This window comes from Trichomycterus rosablanca, chromosome 4 (assembly GCF_030014385.1).
Source record: "Trichomycterus rosablanca isolate fTriRos1 chromosome 4, fTriRos1.hap1, whole genome shotgun sequence".
Lineage (NCBI taxonomy): Eukaryota > Metazoa > Chordata > Actinopteri > Siluriformes > Trichomycteridae > Trichomycterus > Trichomycterus rosablanca.
In genome coordinates, this window is record NC_085991.1 from 45,713,060 (window position 1) to 45,732,667 (window position 19,608).

General features: G+C 39.6%; 1 protein-coding gene across 1 annotated transcript; it reads right to left on the reverse strand.

Moving 5' to 3' along the window:
* On the reverse strand, positions 1-17,720 carry mep1bb (meprin A subunit beta b). The gene is made up of 14 exons (XM_062993612.1): positions 17,709-17,720; positions 17,597-17,615; positions 17,449-17,496; positions 16,640-16,683; positions 15,129-15,207; positions 13,096-13,213; positions 12,384-12,562; positions 12,029-12,247; positions 10,622-10,774; positions 10,196-10,411; positions 8,641-9,108; positions 5,591-5,767; positions 3,850-3,997; positions 1-220 (listed from the first exon to the last, which is right to left on the reverse strand). The coding sequence occupies exons 1-14, from the start codon at positions 17,718-17,720 to the stop codon at positions 1-3; spliced, it is 2,100 nt and encodes a 699-aa protein (XP_062849682.1).
* Positions 17,721-19,608: the final 1,888 nt, after the last annotated feature.

The following is a 19,608-nucleotide window of genomic DNA, read 5'->3' on the forward strand; positions in this document are numbered from 1 at the left end:
TTAATGTGCACTAATATTTCCTATAGTGATTCCACCGTTCATCCTATTTATCTTCTTCTTGTGCTTCTTCTTCAGACACACCACGCTCACTATCGTCACCACCAGCATGCAGGCAAACACTACAACCGAAGCCACAACCGCCGTGATCACGCTGTCCTGGTTCGAACTCTTAAACTGACATCTGTCCCCATAGTACCACCAATCCTCACCCACTGCACACCTACAGAGAGAGAGAGAGAGAGAGAGAGAGAGAGAGAGAGAGAGCGAGAGATGTCATTTTGTTAAATAATATCTGCCCAGACCAGCACTGACCAACTCTAAACTTTTGCCTTATTTATAATTACATAGGTTTTAACTAAGGCTAATGTAGTATTAATTATTACTGTGCTTTTAGTGCACCTGCTGTTTCTATGTTGTTTGGAAGCTGGGGTCAGAACGCAGGCTTAGCCATCATACGGCGCCCCTGGAGCAGAGAGGGTTAAGGGCCTTGCTCAAGGGCCCAACAGTGGCTGCATGGCAGAGCTGAGATTCGAACTCTAAACCTTTCAGTTGGTAGCCCAAAGCCCTACCCACTATGCTACTACTGTCCCAATTATTATACTATTATTATAATTATAATTATTATACTATTGTTATTATTAATTTTATATTGTTATTATTGATTGTATTGATTATTGATTTTATATTATTATTATTGATTTTAGCAATAACATAACATTTTAAATTATTGACAAATATTTAATAAAATAATAATGACATTAAATAAAACTAATTAAATACAATATTGTTAAATATTAAATAAAATATTGTGTTTTAAATAATTGTATTAAATGAAAATAAGTTATTTTATAATAATCATGAATGAAATAATAGACTTAAAATTATTTATAAAAAACATTTATTATAATAATACAATAAAAGCATAAATACTTAAAATAATTTTAAAGTAATTAAAAACAATAAAATACATTGTTATTATTGTTTATGAAAATTATAATAATCATTAAATTATAATTATGTAAATAATTATTATTCTAAAACTATACCTATTTAAATTCACTTGTATAAAAATAACTACTCTACTATAGAAATATTAAATAATTGTAACATGGATAACATAGATACATTTATTTTTATTTCTATTATTAATTATTATACTGTTGTTATTATTAATTTTATTTCTATTTAGCAATAACATAAATAACACTAAATAAAATATTGTTAAATATTAAATAAAATATTGTTTTAAATAATTTTATTAAATGAAAATAAGTTATTTTATAATAATCATGAATAAAATAATAGACTTTATTCATAAAAGAGTAACAATTATGTATTATTATGATACAATAAAATCATAAATAACTAATAGTAATTAAAAACAATAAAATACAATATTTTATTATTGTTTATAAATATAATAATAATAATATAATTACAGTGTATCACAAAAGTGAGTACACCCCTCACATTTCTGCAGATATTTAAGTATATCTTTTCATGGGACAACACTGACAAAATGACACTTTGACACAATGAAAAGTAGTCTGTGTGCAGCTTATATAACAGTGTAAATTTATTCTTCCCTCAAAATAACTCAATATACAGCCATTAATGTCTAAACCACCGGCAACAAAAGTGAGTACACCCCTTAGTGAAAGTTCCTGAAGTGTCAATATTTTGTGTGGCCACCATTATTTCTTAGAACTGCCTTAACTCTCCTGGGCATGGAGTTTACCAGAGCTTCACAGGTTGCCACTGGAATGCTTTTCCACTCCTCCATGACGACATCACGGAGCTGGCGGATATTCGAGACTTTGCGCTCCTCCACCTTCCGTTTGAGGATGCCCCAAAGATGTTCTATTGGGTTTAGGTCTGGAGACATGCTTGGCCAGTCCATCACCTTTACTCTCAGCCTCTTCAATAAAGCAGTGGTCGTCTTAGAGGTGTGTTTGGGGTCATTATCATGCTGGAACACTGCCCTGCGACCCAGTTTCCGGAGGGAGGGGATCATTCTCTGCTTCAGTATTTCACAGTACATATTGGAGTTCATGTGTCCCTCAATGAAATGTAACTCCCCAACACCTGCTGCACTCATGCAGCCCCAGACCATGGCATTCCCACCACCATGCTTGACTGTAGGCATGACACACTTATCTTTGTACTCCTCACCTGATTGCCGCCACACATGCTTGAGACCATCTGAACCAAACAAATTAATCTTGGTCTCATCAGACCATAGGACATGGTTCCAGTAATCCATGTCCTTTGTTGACATGTCTTCAGCAAACTGTTTGTGGGCTTTCTTGTGTAGAGACTTCAGAAGAGGCTTCCTTCTGGGGTTACAGCCATGCAGACCAGTTTGATGGAGTGTGTGGCGTATGGTCTGAGCACTGACAGGCTGACCCCCCACCTTTTCAATCTCTGCAGCAATGCTGACAGCACTCCTGCGCCTATCTTTCAAAGACAGCAGTTGGATGTGACGCTGAGCACGTGCACTCAGCTTCTTTGGACGACCAACGCGAGGTCTGTTCTAAGTGGACCCTGCTCTTTTAAAATGCTGGATGATCTTGGCCACTGTGCTGCAGCTCAGTTTCAGGGTGTTGGCATCTTCTTGTAGCCTTGGCCATCTTCATGTAGCGCAACAATTCGTCTTTTAAGATCCTCAGAGAGTTCTTTGCCATGAGGTGCCATGTTGGAACTTTCAGTGACCAGTATGAGAGAGTGTGAGAGCTGTACTACTAAATTGAACACACCTGCTCCCTATGCACACCTGAGACCTAGTAACACTAACAAATCACATGACATTTTGGAGGGAAAATGACAAGCAGTGCTCAATTTGGACATTTAGGGGTGTAGTCTCTTAGGGGTGTACTCACTTTTGTTGCCGGTGGTTTAGACATTATTGGCTGTATATTGAGTTATTTTGAGGGAAGAATAAATTTACACTGTTATATAAGCTGCACACAGACTACTTTTCATTGTGTCAAAGTGTCATTTTGTCAGTGTTGTCCCATGAAAAGATATACTTAAATATCTGCAGAAATGTGAGGGGTGTACTCACTTTTGTGATACACTGTATGTATATAATTATTACACTAAAACTATTCATTCTATTAAACTCACTTGTATATAAATAACTAAATAAATATCTCTATTTACTATAGAGATATTAAATAAATTTGTTAATTATTAAATTAATTTTTTGTAATACAGCGGTACCTTGAAACTCAACGTCAATTGGTTCTAGGACTGGCATTGAGTTTAAAAGGAGTTGAGTTTCAAGGTATTTTTTCCCATAAGGATGACTTGCATATATTTTAGGCTAATGTAAAATAATGGGGTTGTTTTTGACACTTATACACTAAAAATAACAAAAATATAATATGAAAACACTTAAATAAAAGCTGATTCTTCTCAGAACCCCGAGCTATAATACAAGTTTAAAAGTGAAACAGTGAGGAAAATCCAGCTAACGTTGAGTTACAAGGTACCACTGTAAATATATTAGTAATATTTCCTTCTTGTTTTTGTTCAGTTGATTATTTTTCATACTTAATAAAAATGTCCGTTGTTAACTGAATGATCTTTACACTGTATATATAAGAGAAATTGACCTTAAATGAAAAAATAAATAAACATGTATATATACAGTATAACAATTATTAGCACACACATGTTTTTTTTTTCACTAAATGAACTGCTCTGTTAAACAGACCTTGAGTTTGACACCCGTGGTGTTAACAATGTGTGGTATCAGCATGATTACTGTAGATAATGCAAACAGCACCTAAAGTGATTAACAGCTAAGTCGTCCCCCTCACATGTATCCTTGATCTGCTCACATACCTGCACACTGCTTTTGCTGCATCGTCCATCACACACACTCCGTTATTTTCACAGATCAGTTTGCTACATGGATCATGGGTAGGAGTGGTGTGGGCCGGAGGGACTGTTGTCTGAGGAAGCGGTTGTGAAGGCACCAAGTGTGAAATATCTATAAAAACAGACAAGGCAAAGTTGAATTTATGGGTTTGCAAGCTGACTTCTCTAGCTACTGTACTTTGTTTCATTGCCAGATTGTAAATCCACTGATGTAATAAAAATTCTGTTATATGTAACTACAGCTTTATATTAAGAAGCTATTAAAATGTTAGAATTATGTGTTAAACCTAGTGATATCATATTTATAATCATATTAGTAAGATTTTATGTAGTATTTTATGTTATCTTATCAGAGGTTACACAACATTAAATGTTGTAAACATTTCTGTGTTCAACAAGTAGAGTTACAAAGAGTCCATAAAGTAAAGGTGCTGGCCTGATGCAGACATTTGATAATAGTAATAAAGTCACTGATTTGCAATAAAACATGCGATTGTAAAACATAATTAAGTGCAGTTATCACAACCAGCAGAGGTGTTTCAGCAATAAAAGGTAATGGGTTAGTGATCAGTAAGTTGTTGGCTGAATCCCCATTATCGCCAAGTTACCGCTGTTGGGCCTCTGAGCAAGGCCCTTGATCCCCAATTGCTTTCATGGTATTTGGTCATAACTGTAACTCGCCTTGAATAAAAGTATCTGTTGAAAGCCATAGATGTAAATGATTCGCTTCGATTATTATGATTGTGGGATTGTGCAATAAGTGTGTTGGGCATAGGTACTGTCAGGTGACCAAAGTAAAAAAAATGGGACACGGATAATTTTTTTTGTTTTTGTCATTGTGTGTCTGTATGCATGCAGTGCAAGCAGTTGAGGGTTAAGGTCCTTGCTCAGAAACCCAACAGCAGCAGTGTTGCAGTGGTTAGGCTTGAACCAGCAACCTTCTGATTACTAGCTCAGTACTTCAACCTCCAGGCTACTACAGCCATGAGATCTGAACTGAGATACAAATGCAGGTTAATGCATTCACATTTAAGCCATTTAGCCAAAGCAAGTCATAATTATAATAATTTCAATTATTAGTCCAGTACCTTAACCACTAAGCTATCACTGCATTTATATACATGTAGCGTTTAAGCTGGCTTACAAAAGCAATCATCCATTTTAAACTGTTGTTCTAAAACGATAGAAGTCCCTATAGTCAGGCTACACATACAAGAACATTTATTTAACATTTATCATACAAGATTCCAGGCGCTCAGGTGGCGCAGCGGTAAATCACGCTAGCCCACTACTGCTGAGATCCAGGGTTTGAATCTCAGTGGTGCTATTAGACAGTCGGGCATAAACACAGACATGACTGGCTAATGTCTGAGGGTGTGATGACTAGCCATTAGAAAATGCACAAAATCAGTGCTCTCTCAGTCCTGGTCCCAAGCCCGGATAAAAAGGAGAGCTATATAAAATAAGGGCATCTGGCAAAATACTGTGCCAAATCAGATATACAGACCAACACCAAACACAACACCCCTACCCTGGTGCAATAGTGCTCATTTTTTTCTTTGTACTTTTTGAAAACCCTTGACATGACCAATTTAACTATAAAGATTTCAAGCATGACATTAAACCCACAAAATATATATATATATATATATAAAAAAAAACAATTATTGTGAGATGAATATCTGAGAACAGATGGGTTTCTTACCTTCCATGGTTAGGAGGAAGATGGCATCTTCACCCTTGATAAAGTCTCTGCTGAGTGCTCTAGCTTGGGTCAGGTACACAGACGTTCCTGCTCCAGGGCCCCGGAAGTACTTAGTCCCGCTCTCAGTTTCTTCTGTTCCCACTTTACGTGGGTCATCCCAAAACAGGGATGTAGTTCCTGATGACAAAAGTTATACAATAACTTAAATTAGAATGAAGTTTGGGCATTAAGATCAAGTCTGAGCATTTTTACAGCTAGTTGAACATTTTTTAGGTCCATACGAAGAATATTTGTGATTTTCGCTGGGGGTGTGGGTTTTAATTGCAGGATTAATGGTTTAGTAAGATTATGTCTGCTGTGATATGAAACAGTAAGCTCTGATGTGAACAGTTGAGCTGGGCGGTTCCTGAATCACCCGGGTTAATGATTCGAATCTTTGTACTGAATCAGGAGTCCGAAATCTCAATTAACCCGGATCCTATGAGTCCTCTGACTGGCTGCTGCTAAGTACACAAGGTGAGTGAGCAGGCTCACCGGAAACACCGCAGACTCAGATGATTTGGCTGAACCGACTTCACTCTGTGAATCTAAGTAATAAGTTAAATACTCCAATAAACAAGCGGTTAAACACACTGGTGTTTGTTATGTGGCTGATTTTATGCACATGCTATTATTATCATAAGCCAGCTGTAGCCTAGTGGTTAAGGCACTGGTCCAGTGATCAGAGGGTCGCTGGTTCAAGCCTCACCACTGCCAGGTTGCTGCTGTTGGGCCCTTGAGCAAGGCCCTTAACCCTCAATTGCTCAAACTGTGTACTGTAACTGTAATGTAAGTCGCTTTGGATAAAGGCGTCTGCTAAAGGCCGAAAATGTAAAAAAATGTAAATTATCAGTAGTCAAGGTATAGATTAGTAATGCAGCATATTTTCTTGTAAGCAAAACAACAACAAAATATAATATAGTTATATTATTATTAAAATGCAAATGCTTACAGGCTACTTTAGTACTGTATCACTTAAGAATTATCACATTAGCCCACATGGTAATTTATTGACTGTTTGTATTGGTGCCACTGTGGCTGCCTGAATGGGTGAAGTTACCATGGCAATTTGTTGTTCACCATTCCCCTTGAACCCTTGATCCATTAATATACCCATCAGAATGGTAGGTAAGTCCCCCCCCTCCCCCCCTCCTGTCCCTATCCCCCATGATCAAGATTCCACTTAGAAAAAAGTGTCAACTTGTCACTGACAAGAGAAGGTGCCAAGAGAATTAAAAGAGAAGGATTTATTTACAGAAGATGAGTGCACGAAAGACGAGTGATATTTGAATGCATTTTAATGCAGTAAATCAATCGCAATAAAGTTGTCAGTACAAGTGACTCAAGTAAACCGGATCACATTACATTAAGTGACTCAGATTAACCCGAGTCCATAAAATAAACCGAATTTACCACCACTAGTGAACAGCTCAAGTGTTGTGGTGGCTTTAGAATAAATTAAAAGTAAATATTAAGTCTAAATTGCAGAAACATTTTGGAGCAGTTACTCTGTATTTTTAAATGTATTATAGCAGTAAATGGATTAAATACATGTTGGTTATGTTACTTTCTGGTTTAAAATTTGAACAGTGCATTTTCCAAGTCTGTAATCATTCAGCTAGCCTATGTCCTTCAAACACCATCAATGATCATTTGTTGCATAATGGTTATAGTCCAAGTTCCTCATTGCTGCCTCAGCAAAGCTGTCTGTCCTCTGTCCTCATCCTATCATGGAGCTTCACGTGGATAAACAATTCAGGGCATGCTATTATTAAAATAATACAGTATATAAGTTCAGGGTGGTTAATGGCATCTAATTTTTAATTTTGTTTAATCAGTGCACTTTTGGGTTTGGATGATTTCGGAATTTGGATTATTAACCAGTTATATGAATTTGTGACCAGTCTGCAATGCTGATTCCTTTTATCCTTGGTATCAATTTAGTAAACCCTATAGAACCCTAAGGGCTCATTCACATTAGAAGCAGCAAAACCGTTTTCACCTGATTGAACTGTGAGCCAGTTTGACGCTGACATTTCCAAAGCTCCTCCAATGAGACGAACTGTTTGATATGAGGCCGTAAAAGCGACTCAGGCTGTACGAACAACGCTTAACGTGAACAAAGCTTAAAGTGACTTATTGTACTCACTCACTCTCTCTCACACAGTTTTATCCGCTTATCCAATTGGGGTCGCTGGTGGTGGTGGGGGGTGGGGGGGGGGTGTTTGCTGGAGCCTATCCCAGCTTTTCAATAGGCGCAAGGCACACAGTAACACCCTGGACGGGGCGCCAGTCCATCGCAGGGCAGACACACACATACACACCCATTCACCTATAGGGCAATTCAGTGTCTCCAATTAACTTGACTGCATGTTTTTGGACTATGGGAGGAAACCGACACAGACACGGGGAGAACATGCAAACTACACACAGAAAGGACCCGGACCGTCCCGCCTGGGGATCGAACCCGGGACCTTCTTGCTGTGAGGCGACAGTGCTACCCGCTGAGTCACCGTGCTGCCCACTTATTGTACTAAAAAAATTTAATTAGTGGAGAAACATAATGACATTGAGTACATTGAACCATGTTAAGATTTTTTAAATGATAAGTGTTTTAGACTCTCTTGGAAAAGCTGATTCTCACAATTACTCAGCGTCCTGAGCTATAACACAAGTTTAAAAGTGAAACAGTGAGGAAAATACAGCTGAACACAGATACATATGGATGCTTTCAGATGGATTTGACAGTTATTTCACACAAATGCAGGTTCATGTTGTGGTGAACTGATGATGTTTTACCGCACCGCTCAAGCCAAGCGCTGAACAAAGCAGTGGTTTGCGTTAAGACTCACAGTTTTGCCGTTTCCTATGTAAATGTGCCCTTAGTTTTCAAAACTGTTCAAACAATCTTGATCTATAAGTTGTTCTAGACCTAACATAGTCACATCATGGTTAGCTTGTCAATGTCAGTGCTTGTCAATGTATTTAATGCTAGTGTCACAAAGATGTACCTTCTGTTGTCTCATTGGGGTGGGTCGTCACACTTCTCTGGTTGGACATGCGCTTACGAATGTCTGGATTCTGATCCATCAGCATCATGGTCATCTGCATCCACGGGCAAGGCCATGTGAGATTATTATCAACCGCGTCATCCCCAGATGTCAGATGGGCGTAGACTCCCAGCTCTTTGGGGGTATCCTTACCATTAGGATATAAACTCATCTGGAAGGTGTAGCCGTACTTGGAACGGAACCGTGGACTGTAAATGGGAGTGCCCTCTGGTGTACTTTCCATTACGCTCTTAAAATCTTTGATCCGCCACATGTGTTCTGGGCAGGTGGTCTCAGAGAGGTTCACGTCGTCCAAGGAAAAACCACCTGGTGAGATTCCAACACCCTTGACTCCTTCAAACACCACACGGAACTTTGTGGTAACGTTCAGGCTAACGTGGTGTAGCTGCCACAGGGGCTCCGGTGGTCCTTCAGTGAAGAAAACAAATATAGAACTGCATTACATGGGCAAAAGTATGTGGACACCTGAAGATAACATCTATATGGTTCTGTTGTTTTGAAAATAAACAGTCATTTATCTCTCACTCGCTTTCTAAGCCGCTTATCTCTAATCAGGGTGACGGGGTGCTGGAGCCTATCCCAACTCTCAGTGGGCGCAAGGCACACAGAAATACCCTGGACAGGGTGCCAGTCCATCGCAGGGCAAACAGACACACACACACATACACACACACATCTAAGGGCAATTTTAGTATCTCCAAGTAGCCTGACTGCACGTCTTTGGGCTGTGGGAGGAAACCCATGCGGACACAGGGAGAACATGCAAACTCTACACAGAAAGGACCCAGGCTGCTCCACCTGGGAATCAAACCAAGGACCTTCTTGCTGTGAGGCGACAGTGCTACCCACTAAGCCACCATGCCGCCCAGTCATTAATCTAATGCTTATATATCTGAAAGGCTTTATTATTGAATTTTGGAACTACATTACAGTAATACCAACAATGGACACTGCTTTGAGTGATAATGGCTGGATTAAAGTTGGCACTATGCATCTGTGCCTCTTGTGGCGATGTGGGCGTCTTCTGGGCATCATTCAAAACCATTATAACATAGAATAGAATGCTTTTATTTGTCATATATACATATACACGAGTACAGTATAATGAAATTCTTTTTTGCGTATCCCAGCTTGTTTGGAAGCTGGGGTCAGTGCGCAGGGTCAGCCATTGTATGGCATCCCTGGAGCAGATAGAGTAAAGGACCTTGCTCAAGGGTCCAACAGTGGCTGCATGGCTGGGAGCTGGGATTCGAACTCTCAACCTTTCAATTAATAGCCCAAAACTCTACCCACTAGGCTACCACCGTCCCTAACGTGAACTTGAGTGTGTGGTTCCCAATGACAGACAGTTGCCTTGATTTACACATTGTGACAAACCCACTAATAAGATGGGGTGTCTACATATTTTTTACCATTTGGCATTGGGTAAAGGAGGGTACACTGTAAATCTAAGTCAGTTTAGAGGTACATATGCACTGATTCATCTGTAACTTACCACTGATTTGCTGGATAAAGCGAAGGGTACCATTAGGGTTGGCTTGGTTGTACTCTCGCACCCAAATGTTCAGCTTATCATTAAGGTTTCCACTGTGGTAATGAAAGAACTGTAGGCACTGGTAGCCACGTTTAGGGTAGAGCATCCTACTTTCCAAAAGAGCATTATCCCCTGCAGTGCCAGTGATAGTGCTGAAGTGCATGAAGTAGCCTGTGTCTGTGGATGAGAGATTGCTGGAGTTTATTTCCACTCTTTATTGAAGCATTAAGTACATTGGAGTCAAACTACATTGAGCATTCAGGGCTGATTTTGTAAGGTGGTAAAGATAGCAGTTAATCTCTGACACACTGTAATTAGGATTGTATTAGATAAAAAGGGTTGAAAGATCAAAGTGTGAAAGTCCAAGACAGGCTGTAGCTACAGTACCATTACAGCGTCCCATGTTAGAATAGTCAGTGTGAGGTCCACCGACTGCCTGGCCTCCCCGTACCCAGTCTGCTTTGTCGCCATGATTCTGGATCATCCCGCAAATATTTTCCTCTTCGAAGTCACAGGTGTCCAAAAAAGTTGAGGCGCTCGCTAGACCAAGAAAGAAAAAGGATTTTAATATCCAACAACAATAAATGGGACAATTTGCAATGTCATAAAGTTTATACCTTTCCCAAGCTACCCATGTACACATTAAGGGGACATTCTATGAAGTGTAGTGGTGCTGATTAGCTTGTAGTTATCATGATTGAATTTTGACTTTTTCAAAGCTCCTCCAATGAGACAAACTGTTTGATATGATGCGGTAAAAGCGACTCAGACAGTACGAACAACTCTTAGTGTGAACAAAGCTTAATGTGACTTATTGTACTAAAAATCACACCCTTGGACTCACTGTCCATTTTATCAGCTCCACTTACCATATACCAGTAGAAGCACTTTGAAGTTCTAATATTACTGACTTTAGTCCATCTATTTCTCTACATACCTTTTTAGCCTGCTTTCACCCTGTTCTTCAATGATCAGGACCCCCAAAGGACCACTAGAGAGCGACTATTATTTAGGTGGTGGATCATTCTGAGCACGGCAGTGACACTGACATGGTGGTGGTGTGTTAGTGTGTGTTGTGCTGGTATGAGTGGATCAGACACACTGTCCACTCATTGTCCACTCTATTAGACACTCCTACCTAGTTGGTCCACCTTGTAGATGTAAAGTCAGAGACGATCGCTCATCTGTTGCTGCTGTTTGAGTTGCTCATCTTCTAGACCTTTATCAGCAGTGACAGTGAGGTGTTTGAAAACTCCAGCAGCACTGCTGTGTCTTATCCACTCATACCAGCACAACACACACTAACACACCAACACCATGTCAGTGTCACTGCAGTGCTGAGAATGATCCACCACCCAAATAATACCTGCTCTGTGGTGGTCCTAACCATTGAAGAACAGCATGAAAGGGGGCAAACAAAGCATGCAGAGAAACAGATGGACTACAGTCAGTAATTGTAGAACTACAAAGTGCTTCTATATGGTAAGTGGAGCTGATAAAATGGACAGTGCTTGTAGAAACAAGGAGGTGGTTTTAATGTTATGGCTGTGTGATTGGAGACACAGCCACAATGCTGCAATACCTTTGAGCTAAACTTTTAAGAGGTATAGATTGACTTCAGTTCAAAATATGTTTGTTCCCGTCCATAAAGACCATAATTACCAAGACGAAAACGTACCCAAGAGGTAGGACTGGTTTCTGCAAGCATTCCTGTCTTTATAACCAGGGTACAAGTTTTAGATCAAACCCAGAGTGTGCATGCCTGTGTTATAGATGAACAAAACATAGTCTTACTGCAGTTATAGAGCCTGTTTAGCTTGAGCAGGTCACTGTCGCTGAACTCCATGCGCTGACCGATGACGTCGATGAAGGCAGGAATATTGGTGACGATTGTGGGCTCTGTTCCGTTGCGGAAGGAGTTCTTGCTGTAGTGCATCATGGAACCGTAGTCATAGGGCACGTTGAGCGAGCTAGATGTTGTGTCATTGTATTTGTTGAAATTGTGCTCCTTGCCTGAACATAGAGATGTTTGTACAGTACATTACTTGGCAATCCAGCTAAAGGTCTAGCCATGAAGTTGGCACACTGTATGTAGTATAATTGCCCACTTTGTGAGTTCCACAGAGGAATATACTGTAGAGTGTGTTACCACTTTCGATATGATCCCACATGATGGTCACATAGTCGTCGCGGTCAGCGCGCGACTGCTCATGCCAGAAGCCGAGGGCATGGAGGAACTCGTGCTCGATAGTGGCAATGCGGTCACATCCTGCACCGATTGATAATACCTGCTTTCCCACATGTTGATTTCCCACAGAAGAATAGCACCTAAAGTGAATAAACATGTGAAATACTCTTTTAATTATTGAGTTCATGTGTTTCAGCCATAACAATTGCTAACATGGGTAATAAATTGATTATTTAAGGGAAATTAGATGCTTCTGTTAACTGTTCTAATTGCAACAACAGTTTAGGGAAGGCTCTACCCTGTTCCAGCATGACTGTGCCACTGTGCACAAAGCAAGCTCTATTAAGACATGAAGTAAAGCTCAGTTTAAAGAAACTCCAGTGGCCTGCGCAGACCTCTACTGAACAGCTTTGGAATTAACTGTAACATCAATTGAGGCTTTCTTGACCAACAACAGTGTGCAACCATACAATTGCTTTTTTGACTAAATGGGCACAAATTCCCACAGATGTCCTTCAACGTCACATAGATGTCACTCTATTTTGAATTGCAAAAATTGATTTATTACACTTGTTAGCAATTGTGGCTGAAACAGATGTATTTAATAATTAGATGGGGTGTCCCAATACTTTTGTCCATTTGTGTATTCAGTTTAGCCTACAGCTTTGCTCACCCATTGCCTTTAAACACAGAGATATAGTTCTTCTCTCCACTCCAGGGTTTGTAGTCAATGCATGTCTTCAGGCGGTACTGCTCAAAGGCCTTCAGTATCACCCCTTTTGCATTGATATCTATAACACACACACACACACACACACACACACACACACACACACACACACACACACACACACACTTGAATTTTAATATTACAGTGGGAATATGGGATGTTGGGTGGAATAGTGGTCTATTACCCCGGTTTGAATCTCAGCTGTGCTGTCGGGCGGCACGGTGGCTCAGTGGGTAGCACTGTCGCCTCACAGCAAAAATGTCCTGAGTTCGATCCCCAGGTGGGGCGGTCCGGGTCCTTTCTGTGTGGAGTTTGCATGTTCTCCCCGTGTCCGCGTGGGTTTCCTCCGGGTGCTTCGGTTTCCTCCCACAGTCCAAAGACGTGCAAGTGAGGTGAATTGGAGATACAAAATTGTCCAAGACTGTGTTTGATATAACCTTGTGAACTGATGAACCTTGTGTAATGAGTAACTACCGTTCCTGTCATGAATGTAACCAAAGTGTAAAACATGACGTTAAAATCCTAATAAACAAACAAACAAACAGCTGTGCTGTCGATTGGCCGGGCGTCTATACACAAATAACTGGCTATTTCGTGGAAGTTGATGAAAATAAACTGATGCAAAACAAAAATTTGACATTTTCAAAAAAAGGTATAAACCAACATAAAGGGAATCACTATGGAAAAAACTTGGATGCAATATCACATAGCCACAAGAAGGCTATGAGGAAATGAGGAAATAAGATGCTAAAAGAAGTGTAATCTTCATAGTCATGGTCCAAACTTGCATTAAGGTTGGGCAATAATAAAGAAAAGCAGCACCAGATTTTTGTTGGTTCTGTGCATTTTGGCAGCATTTAGTGTACTGGCCAGATTCTACTGTAATATATCATTCTAAAGAATGTGTTTTAATTACTCCAGGGTCTAGTGTGCTTTACACCATCCAAAGCTTGGTAGTGCATTGGCTTGTATGCAGCTGCTTATCTCAGACTCAGCTTTATTGTCATTGCCTAGTTGGGCTTATGAGCAAGACTTTTTTTTAGATATATATTTTCTTTATGCATTTTCTCCCTTTTTAGCATGTCCAATTGTCCCATTGCATAATGCTTCCTCTCCACCAATGCCGATCTCTGCTCTGATTGAGGAGAACGAAGCTAACCCACGCCCCCTCCGACACGTGGGCAGCAGCCTTATGCATCTTATCACTTACACTTTGATGAGTGCAGTGCAGTTTAGCTGCGTGTACGGAGGGACACACCCTAAGAGCACTCTTTTCTCATCTCTGTGCAGGCGCCATCAATCATCAATTGCACCAGTCATGAGAGAGAGACCCCGTCCGGCGTAGTCCTGCCCATATAAACAACAGGCCAATCGTTGTTCATGTGGCCGCTCAGCCGGCAAGGCAGAGCTGAGATTCGATACGATGTATTCGAGATCCCAGCTCTGGTTCCAGCGTGTGATTTTACCGCTGCGCCACCTGAGCAGCCTTCTGAGCAAGACTTTTAACCCTCAATTGCTTGCATTGTATGTTCGATTCCCAGATGGTCCAGGGTTTTTTTTTCATGTGGAGCCTGTGTGGGTTTTCTCCGGGCGCTGCGGTTTCCTCCCACAGTCCAAAGACATGCAAGTGAGGTGAATTGTAGACACAAAATTGTCCATGACTGTGTTTAACATTAAAAAAAAAACTTGAACTGATGAATCTTATGTGACCAGTAATTAACTGTTCTGTCATAAATGTAATGAAGGTCTTTAAAATATGACGTTAAAGTCCTAATAAAATAAATACATAAGAGCAACAGCCTAATATCATAAATGTAAACTATATTTACAATCAAATGCAAAATGCTCCAGCGCATAGAAGATTATAAAATATATTTTTGTCTATAAAGAATGTATACTTTTATGCCATTTTTTAATTGTGTTTTAGCAAAGGCTTTTCACAGAAAATAATGAATGTACCTGCTAATTCTACTCACCCAAGCTGTCCTCCAGATAGTACGGCACAGTCTGCGGCCATATGTACTGCTCCCCAATTATGGAGTTCCTCACTTGTTTCTAATATCAAAGCAAATATATAGTATTCAGATGTTATCATAATAGGGGTGGGTTGTATTTGTTATGAATTAAAGAATTATGTCACTTTAAAAAGCTTAATTAGTCATTTTAAGTTAAATTTTTGGCTAAATCTCTACATGGTCTGGCACCAGTCTGTGTAAGTACTTGTGTAAGGTCTTCTGATAGTGGTTTTTTATCCATGTCTTAATTCAGTTTAGTCACTGCTGGAGATGGATTATTTAGTGTTATGGCACCCAAGTTATGGAATTCATTACCATATAGTCTGCACCTCCGGTATGTAAAGTGACATTGTGTATTAGAAAGGTGCTATACACCGATCAGCCATAACATTAAAACCACCTCCTTGTTTCTACACTCACTGTCCATTTTATCAGCTCCACTTACCATATAAAAGCACTTTGTAGTTCTACAATTACTGACTGTAGTCCATCTATTTCTCTGCATGCTTTGTTAGCATGCTTTCACCCTGTTCTTCAATGGTCAGGACCCCCACAGGACCACTACAGAGCAGGTATTATTTGGGTGGTGGATGATTCTCAGCACTGCAGTGACACTGACATGGTGGTGGTGTGTTAGTGTGTGTTGTGCTGGTATGAGTGGATCAGACACAGCAGCGCTGCTGGAGTTTTTAAATACAGTGTCCACTCACTGTCCACTCTATTAGACACTCCTACCTAGTTGGTCCACCTTGTAGATGTAAAGTCAGAGACGATCGCTCATCTATTGCTGCTGTTTGAGTTGGTCATCTTCTAGACCTTCATCAGTGGTCACAGGACGCTGCCCATGGGGTGCTGTTGGCTGGATATATTTTTGGTTGGTGGACTATTCTCAGTCCAGCAGTGACAGTGAGGTGTTTGAAAACTCCAGCAGCGCTGCTGTGTCTGATCCACTCACACCAGCACAACACACATTAACACACCACCACCATGTCAGTGTCACTGCAGTGCTGAGAATCATCCACCACCCAAATAATACCTGCTCTGTAGTGGTCCAGTGGTGGTCCTGACCATTGAAGAACAGCATGAAAGGGGGCAAACAAAGCATGCAGAGAAACAGATGGACTACAGTCAGTAATTGTAGAACTACAAAGTGCTTCTATATGGTGGAGCTGATAAAATGGACAGTGAGTGTAGAAACAAGGAGGTGGTTTTAATGTTATGGGTACAAATGTACAAATGTATTTCTACTTCAGGTTTCCAAATCCCTGAATAGCCCAAAGTTACAAGGTGCATCTTTTTTACTATTATCATACACAATCATACACCTACTGGGGACCATAAACGCCCTAATTATTTTGCTTGTGTCAAATCCCGAAAAGAATCAGACTTAAAATAAACTTGAATAGACTTAAACTTGACTCTTGTTCTTTAAAATATTACATAATCCAGGTGTTATGTGCAGAAAGACTTACCTTATTCAACACAATATCACCCTCGAAAAGATCAACACCAGCCGCTGTAAGGACACAATGTACACAATCATGTTAGTAGGAATATATACAGTAAACTGATTAGCAGTGGGGTGGCACAGTGCTGCAGTGGGCCTGGGTTGTCCGGGTCCTTTCTGTGTGGAGTTTGCATGTTCTCCCTGTGTCTATGTGTATTTCCTCTGGGTCCAAAGACATGCAGTCAGGTTAATTAAAGTTAATAGAAATCACCCTACGTGTTTTTGCGTGTGTGTGTGTGTGTGTGTGTGTGTGTGTGTGTGTGTGTCTGTCTGTCTGTCTGTCTGTCTGTCTGTCTGTCTGTCTGTCCGTCCGTCTGTCCTGTAATGGACTGGCGACCTGTCCAGGGCATTTCTTGCCTTTCGCCCAATGAATCAGACTCTAGTTGAATTCTTTGCTAGTTATAACTTTTAGTTTAATTTAATTTTGTGTTTGTATGATTTGTGTAAATCCTATTTATTCAAATTATCCTCCAGGCCACCCAAGGAGGGTGGGGGTCCCTGCTGAGTCTGGTTCCTCTCAAGGTTTCTTTCTGTAATTTGAAGGGAATTTTTCCCTGCTACTGTTGCCCTCGGCTTGCTTAACAGGGGTTTTTGGTCTGTTGGTCCTGGATTCTGTAAAGTTGCTTTGAGACAATGTCCATTGTAAAAAGCGTTATACAAATAAATGTGACTTGACTTGACCCTGACCAGGATAAATCGTGGTAAAATAGACAGTGAATGAATTACTGAATGGTTACCAGTGACACAAACATGCATATCACAAAGCGTCCTTACCCTTATTGACTTCGAACAGGTCCTCTTTTCTGCCGTCTACATCATACTCTGCAAAATCCCATCCATCCACACAATCAGTTTACTGGTTTGTTAGTTTAATTTTGATAAATCTAAATATGTACACAGACTATGTAAAATCATGCCTTACCAACTATTCTGCGTGTGGGCTAAAAGAAAAAAAGAATGAAAATTAATTAATAAAAATAAGCCTCCAACAACTCATGCTCATTCATTTCTGTCATGCACAAAGTCAATCTGACACCATTTTTCATGTTACTCTTAATCAATCTTTGTTTAACTTCACCTAGAACCAATTTAGACTAAAAGGTCATGAGGCCTCCACTGCTGGGTCTTCCCACCTCAGACACAGCCAATAAAGACTGTATGTAGACACCAAGGTCGTAATCACAATATACAATATATTCAGATATACTCATATGCCCCCCCTCCGCCCCAATATACTGATTATAAGTAAACATATTCCACTTACTAGCATCATGTTAGGATCTGTCGGTGTTTTCCCATCAGTTATTGATATGAAAGGAATGTTTTAGAGTGACAGGAATCCCTAATCCCCCTAACCATCAGGTAGATTTTGGGGGTCCCAGTGGTATTCTGGCAGAAGGCTAGCGCAATTAACTGCTGCACCATCCAAGAGCCCTTTATGCCCTTTTTATTTTGCCCCATTCAATTGTTATTTCTTATTATTATTATTATTATTATGATAATGATTATTATTATTATATTGTGCAAATATTTTAAATGATTAATTTAACTAATTAATTATTCTTCAACACTTAAGAGTCATGTCAGTGGCTGTTGGATTAATTTAAATTTTTTTTTAGAAACAAATATTTTTTTTTATATTTTTTATTTATATTTATAATATTATATTATATTTTTATATAATAATATATTATGTTTATTATGTGATCACTAAATTCACTTAACTGCCAGCTGGCTTCATTCACCGTGGCATGTTTTTCATTTGTTCATTTGGATTTCCTACTGTACCCTTATTTATCTCCAGAAAACATGTTCTTGTTTTCAGTTTCTGCTCAACGTTACCCTATCAACCTAGGTATGAGTTTGCACAGAGATAAGTGTGTGATGCCATGTGAATTGTTGCCCTGTCCTGGAAGTATTCTTCTTTCTGTTCGTCCAGTATTTCTAGACACACCAGATTCTTATAAAGGACATTTACAGGATGGCAGTCCTAAGAATTTAATGAATGCCATGGTACAAAATTATTCAGCTACTCTCAAATGACCAAAGCCATAGCAAACACAAGGTGCACCACACAAGGTTTCACAATGTGCTTTGAGACAAATTTAAAAAATTTGCACCCAATCATTGACTAATCAAAACAATTGAAAACAAAAAGAACATATGAACACCACGTCCACACGTCAAACACTCAAATCATTTATCCAAAAAAAGTAGACCCTTGGTGTCCAGCTGTTGCAATTTGAATTGACTGGACATAATTTGGAAAACCACATGCCTGGGACTGATGGATGCAGCAAAATACAATAACACCTTGATAAAATCCCTCTCCAGCGTGCAACCAAACTAAGACTGGGGTGACAAAAAGAGCATTTAAACACCAATGAACATCTAAGGAGAGATCTGAAAATGCAAGTTTATGGCCCAAGCTTACAGAGAAGAGTTGCAGCAATAATTGGTGCCGAAGGTGCTTCTACCAAGCGTTTAAAAAAAGGGTCTAAATACTTTTGTATAAAAGATGCCAGTTTTTGTTTTTTTAAAAAGAACAATGACTGTTTTCACTTAATTATAAGTGTGCAACACTGTCAAAGGGTTTAAATACCTTCTGAATCCACTATATTGTTTATATAATGCATTTTAATGTTTTCTCTCTTTCGCGTATCAAAACTTACCCAATGCAAAGTAATGCCACTTACTATCACAGGTGTAATATTGAGAGGAAGAAAAACTGGATATGAAAATGAATTTCATGAACATTTTAAATAAAATACAACTTACCAGACTCCTGACTTCACAGCTGAGTGAATTTAGAATATAAAAGAGAATTGCACATGCTGCAGCTCTGCGGGACATGACCAGGTAGCGCTGAGGATCGAACCCTTACAATGAATCTTTCAACTGCCTGTTAAATGTTTCTATGGAATTATACCTGGT

Coding starts and splice junctions, on each gene's coding strand:
- mep1bb (XM_062993612.1), bottom strand. Junction 12,563..13,095: donor TCTGTGTTTAAAGGCAATGG/GTGAGCAAAGCT, acceptor TATTCACTTTAG/GTGCTATTCTTCTGTGGGAA. Junction 5,768..8,640: donor CCCCAATGAGACAACAGAAG/GTACATCTTTGT, acceptor TTTTGTCATCAG/GAACTACATCCCTGTTTTGG.